Genomic DNA, 8,531 nt, shown 5'->3' on the forward strand with positions numbered 1-8,531 from the left:
ATATTCAAATTTTCTGAGACACTGAATTTTGGGTTTTCATTATCTGTAAGCCATAATCATCAAAATTTCAAGAAATAAAGGCTTGAAATATTTCACTCTGTGTGTAATGAATCTATATAATATATGGGTTTCACTTTCTGAAATGAGTGACAAAAAATATTGACCTTTTTCATGATATTCAAATTTTTTGAGATGTACCTGTATTAGGGATGTGCGGGTCTAGTCGACTAAATGGTACAGCTCCTATTAGTCGACACTGAAAACAATAGTCGATTACACGACAGAAAAAAAAACAAACAAAAAAACATGGTTTTATCATTCACATTACCATCATTTTAACATTTAACATTTTAAATAACAAGTTAAAGTAAAACGTTTGAAAAATAATACATTATTTTTTAAAGTTTATCTGGGCGGAAACTACTTTTTTACCTCAGACCTCACATGCGTTTTCTTCTTGTCAGTTGCGGCGAGTTCAAAAATGACCACGCGAAAGATGAGAAGGTGTGGGATTATTTTGAATTAGAAGGAAACGGAAAAGTTTTGAGTAAACTGCGCACTTCTGCTGAGCCCGCACCGGGGCGAGCTCCGCAGCAGACTTCTACCCGACAGTCAAAGCGGCATTATGTCACGAAAGTGCAGACTCAGAGGAAGACCGCAGAGGTTTAGGGTGCCATTTGGGACAGGGCCCTTCTTTGTTTCCATTGTTGAACACCGCGCACAAATGACGTCGCTGTCTCCAATACCTTACGTCACTTCCTAGTACACACTGTCAGTGCGAATGAAACCCTTTAAATGGTACTGGGAAATAGTTCGCGCAAAATCATACCGGTACTTTAGTACTGTACATTTAGTTCTGGAACTAAAGCGGTGCGAAAGGCCCTAGTATCTTTATACCAGTACTTTGCAGTCATTTTTTGTAAGGGTGCTTAAAAGGTTATAATTTTCAGATGCCTTGTCATTAAATTACAGCATACAAGTTTTACTCCGATATGAGAAAGATATTATTAGTGTCACCAAAGCTGAAATTACAGTCCTTTGTATTATACATTTCTCTTCCCAGGATGCAGGGAGGTTGCTCTATCTAGGGCAAAATGAATGGGCTCATGTAAACTGCACCATGTGGTCTGCAGAGGTGTTCAAGGAGGATAATGGCTCACTTCTGCATGTTCACAGTGCTGTTGCACGAGGCCGTCTGATGGTATGTCATTAATCTCATATAATTCTGGTTCAACTGAGCCATTGGTGGCACTTTATACTGCTTTGAGTTAATAACATTAACAAACATGGTGCTTAATAGATTGTTAATGTATATTCAAATAGTTTGAAATGTCATCATTTAGTATTTAAACATGAACAGTTTATTTTCATCAGGTAAAAACAATATAATGTTTGGCTTTGCTAATTTTCTGACTTTCCTTCCGTAGCGCTGTGAACGGTGTAACCGAACTGGGGCAACGGTAGGTTGCTGTCTTACTTCGTGCCAGAGCAACTACCACTTCATGTGCGCCCGCTTTCGCAACTGTGTCTTCCAGGATGATAAAAGAGTCTTCTGTTACAAGCATCGTGACCTTATAAGTGGAAAAGTGAGCTTTCAGTTTAATAGCATTTAATTTAGTCATAGCTGCTTATTGAGTTGTGGTTTGATATAGTTACTAAAAAATCAGCCAAATAGAGACTTAATGTTGGCTTTATATGAATGTTTTGAGAGGTAACTTTTTTTCTGTAATTTACCAGATCATCACTGGTCAAGGGTTTGAAGTACTTCGGAGGGTTTATGTGGATTTTGAAGGGATAAGTCTTCGCAGAAAGTTTTTGACTGGATTGGAGCCGGAGTCAATCAATTTAATGATAGGTTAGTGTTTTTATTGTTATATAAATACCACAGTTTAATGCACATAAATATAAATGCTGTTTTTTTTGTAAAAAATAAATGTTTGCACAATAATTACACAGTGTTTTAAACATAATTTTACACCGGGTAGGTTCTTTGCTTGTAAAAAAGCTGGGAAAGCTGAGTGAATTATCTGCCTGTCATGGAAAACTTTTCCCCGTGGGTTATGAGTAAGTAGCTTTAATTAATTTATTTTATTTATTTTTAGGAGTTTGCTCCTGACGAAATGGACATGCTAGACGTCTAGTATTGTCACTCGCTTGCACATCAATACAGTTTTTGTTTCTTCTGCTGTTTAGATGCTCTCGCTGGTATTGGAGTACTGTAAACCCACTTCGTCGATGCAAATACACATTTCGTGTTAGGGAGGTCCGGTCACCTGTTCAGGAAAAACCAGTGGAAGAGTCGCCCGATCAGGGAGAAAATTGCACAATTGCCCATAGCCCATGCCCCCAGTCAGGTGAGTACTATGTAATATTACTACTTGCAAAGTGATGGTTTGTACATGGCTTGTACTTATGGCGTTTTTGAATATTATTATTATTATTTTCATTAGAAACTGAAGCCCTGGGAGGGGATTTGTCTTTAACAAATCCATCCACTGAAACAAATTCCACCTTGGCATCTGTATTTGCCAAACCGGACCTTGGTGCCCGCCCCAAAATCCCTTCATACCCCCAAAACAGAAGACCTGCTGGAGGACTATCCAGACCACTGCCTTCTCCAGGTAGTTAATATCATTTCAGTGACGTTGCATGTATGGTCTTCACAAAGTTCATATGAAGCATTTTGATCATTGATTGTTTTTTGTTTACCCAGGAGCTGCCCCATCCAAACCTCACCACATCCTGACTATTAGTGATTTGGAAGACACTCGAAGGACACGACGGCATAGCCCACACACCCAGAATAGCGGTACCCGCAGTCACATGGCCTCCCCTACTCTTGGATCCCCTGCAGGCCCAATTGCATCTAGAGCAGGTGGTTCCCACCACCCTAAAACCTCCCAGCCTACCTCCCCAGGTTTCCCCCTTGGTGCTACTGAAAACCTGCTGACCTCTTCATCAGCTCGTCCTGTCGGTCGAAGTGCTTCCTCTGTCCGGGGTTCTGGAATATTGACGCCCCATTCTACCTCGGGACTGTTTTCACAGTCCACAAGGCAAGGTGGCATTGGCAGCACCCCTTACACCAACCGATCTCTCACCTCTCCCACCCACCTCTCCACAAGACCAAGGCCTTTTGATTTTAATCAGATAGACGCCGTTGAACTTCCACACAATTTTATAGCATCACCACAGGAACACCCAGGAGAAAATGGTGCCTTGCCATTAGGAGACCCTTTGGGTACACAAAAAGGTAATCATCTAGGCAGTGACAGGGATTTCCCTTACACATCCTTCCATTTAGAGGCAGACCTGACTGTGGCACCTGAGCTGAGAACTGAGCTTGAAATTGAAGAAACCGAGCTGAATGAAGGCGTAGCTATGAACTGCAGTGCGCAAATTGTAGTTGAAGGTGAAGACAACCAGGAAGACTTCTGGGAGCCAGATGAAGAGAAGTCCAAAATGTCTGCCCAGAGATTGTCTTGTACTGTTGATCCTTGTAGGGAAGACTGGGGTAATAGTTCTTCTGATGAGGACATGGAAAACTACTTCAACTTCACTCGCACAGTGGTTACTTGCAAGGCTCAAAGGGATGCCTCTCAGACATCTACATCTCCATCTTTAAGGCAGATTTCACAACTTGATGGTGTGGATGATGGGACAGAGAGTGATACAAGTGTGGCTAATAATGAAAACCAGGGTGTGAAATTGTCAAATCAAGCCCAAAAGCCACACAAACCATTCAACGCTGTGCCTCATGAACAGACAGCTAGCAATGGTCTGTGTTTGGCATTTCCAAGTCCTGTTTCTGATTTTTCTTTCATTCGGTTAGAACCCGTGTCCAAATCGGAGACTGTTGCTGATCAAGATTCTTTTGGTGTAACGCAAACATTGCAATCAAGCCAAGACCCTTTGACAAATTTCGTTGATCAAAAGCCTTTAAACACTGCATTTTCTACCTATGGTAATGATTACCAAACCCCTCATTTAATGGTTGAACCAGAGACACCCTTAATTCTTGAGAGATGTGATCCTCTTTCACCCAATGCACATTTCACAGAGTTGGTCCCAGTCCAGGATTCTCCAAATGACCCACAAGACTCCAAAGAATTGTACTTGGATCCTAATAGTGGCCACTTTGTGTCGTCAATGAATGTCTCTACAGTTTACCAAAACAACCACTTGCAAGAAGATTCTGTTGACTTAATGGAAGTTAATGGAATTCAGATTCCACAGCAACAAAATCCTGGTCCTTCCACGGTGTTTACCAAATCTGCGTCATCTTCTGATTCCTCTGCACAAGTTTCTTTTGCAACATTCCCAAATCAGGCACCATCTGCAAATGTTTCCTTGTACCCTGTCCAAACTCCTGAGGGTAAGACAGTCTTGCCACCCATGGAGAGTTTCAGAACCAAATTACACCCACCTGCTGAACCAAGGCATCCCGCCCCTTCAGTTCCTGGAGGGGCAATGCCATGTATTCCCACAAATTTACCACAGAAACCAGAGTCAATGCTGTCTGTGCCATCAGCAACTGGTGTACCTCTTGGGACTTATGGGCCAGTTTCGGGTACAGTGTCTGTCCCATTGCATCCCACTTACCCACAGCCCATCGGCTCTACAACTGTTGGCATGATCTCCTCCTCTGTAACTTCTCAACCATCAGCTCAGTGCCACACAATGCCTTCTGCCATTCAGCCAGCCTCTGCTCCAGGTGTCATCAATGGGTACAACACCACACCTATGCAAAGAGAAACTGCTCCAGGTCGAACAATTTCCATCAATTTTTCAACCCCCAGATCAACAGTTGAACCTCAACAACAGTTGGTTACCCAAGCATTGCCAGGTCATGCTATTCTTACCGTAAAGGAGGTTGGTGGACCTAATGTGGATCCTACACCACATGTTTTACTTGTTAATCGTCTTGGTCAAATATTTGTCAAAAACCCCGAAAGCAACACCTTCCAGCTGCCGACTCTAAATTCCCCTTCATATAACTGTGTGACTCAAATCGCCAGCCTCTTGCAAAGCAATGCCTTGTCCGCAACACTTGCAGCAGCTGGGAACTTGTCCCCAGTTGCAGGTGCCACCATTCCAACCCAAGTCCCCCAAATTGTAACTCCATTGGTACAAACCTCCAACACCATTACCCAGCTACTTGCCACTAGTACTAATGGAGCAGCTTCACTACCAGCAGATGTTAAGAAGTCACGTAGGAGTGCCAAAGCTTCTGGAGATAGAGTGAAAAAACCACGGAATAAGAAGGAGTCTTCCACACCTAGAAGGACAAAGTCTGCAAGCACACATGGCCCCTCTAGCAAACAAACTACGAGTCAAATAACAACCTCCTCAGATACATCAAATCAAGCAGAAAGTGCCCAAGCTATCATCAACCAAGCTATGGCTGGATATTATGATCCCAACAAGACTGTTTCCCTAATTCCCTCATCACCTCGTAACAGTACCGTTGTTGGGCGAACTCAGACAACAAGTTCAGTAGTTTTACCGGAAGGATTCCTTGTTGAATCGGAGATAAAGTCTTCCCCACCAGCAACACCAGAAGCAGCACCTCGACCAAAACAGGTTCGAATAAAAAGAGTGTCCTCTTTATCTGACCGTATCGCCACCAAGAAATCAAAATCTGACTTTTTAGACCTGGACCGCCCTAGTGGATTAGAAGAACCACGCAAGTCAAACTCGGTATCAGCAAGGTAAATGGAACCAGTAAGAATTGATTCAAATTTCCGGATGATTTTCTTCGCTTTCAAACTCTGCATGGATTATTCATTTATCTGTTCCTTTTTCAATTGCAGGTATGGAGTTCGCATTAAAACCCCAACTGTCAAGGGAATTCTAGACTTAGACAAGCTGAACGAAGAGCGAATTAGTGACTCTGAGAGTGCAAGGTGAGCCATTAAATGTAAAAGGGGGAATTCCTGGATGATTTCACTAAAGACATTTAAGTATCAGTATTATTTTTGCCTTTTAAAAAGTTTTGAAATTAAGTAGTAATACATAAATGATACCTTAAAGATTATCAAGTTACTGGCAGCATTTTGAGTCCTGTACTGCTAAAATATGTGTAATATTGTATTTCTGTTTTGAGAAAATGGTTTTGTCAAACTTGAGCAGGACCTACCTATATTTTTTGCATATAAAACAGTAAATTCAATGCATACATGCAGCAGATCATGCCAAATGTCAGTTTAACATGTCAAAGATAGAATACTGAATGCTTTCATATTAATAATGACAAATACCACAGTATTTTTTTTATGTGGGTAGTTTGTTCCACTGAAGTATGTCATTCGAGTAACTGGTGACGTTACAGTATTGTAATGGAAAGAATGTCATGCATGCATGCAATGGCGTGACTAAACCACTGATACTGTATGTGGCCTATCATTTATTTTATTCTAGGCCTGGACCTTGGGATCGTCTTTCATTGCCTCGTGGTGGAGACAGCAACAAGCCAGCAACCTGGGATCCTGCTAACCGTAATGCACTGTCTGACTGGAACAAATACTCGGGTATTATTTTTTATTTTATTTTGCTCATTTTAAGGTGTTTCAATGGATTCAAAAATAAGACTCTTTCCTTTTAGGGATGCTGTCTTGTTCAGATGATGAGATGCCTCCATCAGATGGGGAAGAGCATAGTCCACCCAGCCGAGACCAGCCCCACCTACGCTTTGAGATCGCTAGTGATGACGGCTTCAGTGTAGAAGCAGACAGTATTGAGGGTAGGAGATCATGGTTGGAAAAAATATGTTGAGTGTAAAAGTATGATATACTTTCAATATATATGTATGTGTGTGTGTGTGTATATATATATATATATATTTTGGATTTAGTTTTCCCTTAATAATAAAAACCTTCATTTAAAAACTGCGTGTTGTGTTTACTTATGTTATCTTTGACTAATATTTAAATTTGTTTGATGATCTGAAACATTAAAGTGTGACAAGCATGCAAAAAAATAAGAAATCAGGAAAGGGGCCAACACTTTTTCACACCACTGTATATATATATATATATATGTGTGTATATATATATATATATATATGTGTGTGTGTGTGTGTGTGTGTGGTTTTATTTATATTTAATCAGTTTTATTTATTTAATTTGTATAGGAATTATGCAGAATACATGGCCATTTTCTTTATTCTCTTGCTATTGGCAGGCCAAAGACCTAAATATGTTACGTGTGCATGTAAAGTGTAGTGTTTTTACATTTTTAAATGGATTTATGAACTAAAAAATGATCACATTCATTCTTCACATTCACAGTCGCTTGGACCGCTGTTATCAAGGGAGTTCAGGAGGCCCGTGCTGTTGCTGGACTGAGGCAGCTCACTTTTTCTGGGATGAGCGGGGTGCGTGTGATGGGAATGCTGCATGATGCTGTAGTCTACCTGGTGGAACAGCTCCAGGGGGCCAATCGCTGCCATCGCCACACCTTCCGCTTCCACAAACAGGCCAGTCAGGAGGAAGATCTGCCCGTTAACCCAAGTGGCTGTGCCCGCTCTGAAGTCTACTTGAGGTCAGTTTGTTTGTTTTTAAGTGGTAAATAAGTGGTGGTGACACAGTGATGCAAATAAATATATGTACTTTCTCTTATATGTATATTACTAGTAAAGATAAATAATAATAATAAAAATTATGTGTCCATATATTAGGGCTGTGTATCACCAGCAAAGTCACGATAAGATGCGTATCACGATACAGGACTGCACTAAGTTTCACTTCAGCAGAATTTAGTAAAACAGCTGTTTATTAAACACTGCATACTATAGGGCCATTTCTAACTATAGGCAGAGCAGGCAGTTGACCACTGCATTATGAAGGGCCTCCATAACTGTGCAAAAGCATAACAATATAGGTAATGGCGTAGGTTTCATGTTAACACTGAACACTCCCCGCCAGGTACAATATTCTTTTTTTTTTTTCTGTCATTTTGTTTTTAAGCCCATAAATAATAATGTATTGTTTCTAATAAATTTATATTGTAATGTACTCATTCCAATATATTAATAAAACCATCTTTACATTGCTGGTAGGTTATCATTGCACAAATTAACACATTCTGCGTTTAAAGGGGTCATATGATGCGATTAAAATTTTTCCTTTCTCTTTGGAGTGTTACAAGCTCTTGGTGCATAAAGAAGATCTGTAAAACTGCAAAGACTAAAGTCTCAAATCCAAAGATATATTCTTTATAAAAGTTAAAGAGTCAACCACGCCTACCTAAAACGGCTCGTTCTAACACGCCCCCACATGTCTACGTCACATTGTGGGAAGATTTGCATAACGCCGCCCAAATGTTCACGCAAAGAAAGAAGGCGTAACTTTTATTCTCGCTGTAGTATTGTTGTTGCCGCCGCCATGTCGTGAAGGCGCTGTGTGTTTCGTTGTGAAAGCGAAACTACTTTGTTTGGTCTTCCAAAAGATGACGATATCCGCTTCGTCATGCCTGGAGCTGATCCGTGCTGGTCGCTGAGGAAATACATCAACTTCGCGCTGTGGATTGCCGGA

The 8,531-nt window shown here is 41.0% G+C and overlaps 1 protein-coding gene and 1 long non-coding RNA gene across 2 annotated transcripts in view; one reads left to right on the plus strand and one right to left on the minus strand.

Moving 5' to 3' along the window:
• The window catches only part of LOC107675870 (histone-lysine N-methyltransferase 2B-like), a 38,047-nt gene that overhangs the window by 25,173 nt on the left and 4,343 nt on the right, over positions 1 to 8,531 (plus strand). The window contains exons 23-33 of the mRNA XM_016470368.1: positions 1,064 to 1,201; positions 1,428 to 1,586; positions 1,738 to 1,855; positions 1,986 to 2,064; positions 2,194 to 2,354; positions 2,451 to 2,621; positions 2,714 to 5,708; positions 5,811 to 5,903; positions 6,418 to 6,527; positions 6,602 to 6,739; positions 7,287 to 7,539. Of these exons, the coding sequence (XP_016325854.1) occupies positions 1,064 to 1,201; positions 1,428 to 1,586; positions 1,738 to 1,855; positions 1,986 to 2,064; positions 2,194 to 2,354; positions 2,451 to 2,621; positions 2,714 to 5,708; positions 5,811 to 5,903; positions 6,418 to 6,527; positions 6,602 to 6,739; positions 7,287 to 7,539 (4,415 nt within the window). The remainder of the gene's footprint in view (positions 1 to 1,063; positions 1,202 to 1,427; positions 1,587 to 1,737; positions 1,856 to 1,985; positions 2,065 to 2,193; positions 2,355 to 2,450; positions 2,622 to 2,713; positions 5,709 to 5,810; positions 5,904 to 6,417; positions 6,528 to 6,601; positions 6,740 to 7,286; positions 7,540 to 8,531) is intronic.
• Positions 4,538 to 8,531, minus strand: part of LOC107675871 (uncharacterized) — a 10,744-nt gene continuing 6,750 nt past the window's right edge. Inside the window, exons 2-3 of the long non-coding RNA XR_001632645.1 lie at positions 8,238 to 8,239; positions 4,538 to 4,549 (exon numbers count right to left, since the gene is read on the minus strand). This is a non-coding gene — a long non-coding RNA (uncharacterized LOC107675871). The remainder of the gene's footprint in view (positions 4,550 to 8,237; positions 8,240 to 8,531) is intronic.

The sequence above is a fragment of the Sinocyclocheilus anshuiensis genome, unplaced genomic scaffold (genome assembly GCF_001515605.1).
Source record: "Sinocyclocheilus anshuiensis isolate Anshui unplaced genomic scaffold, SAMN03320099.WGS_v1.1 scaffold1832, whole genome shotgun sequence".
Lineage (NCBI taxonomy): Eukaryota > Metazoa > Chordata > Actinopteri > Cypriniformes > Cyprinidae > Sinocyclocheilus > Sinocyclocheilus anshuiensis.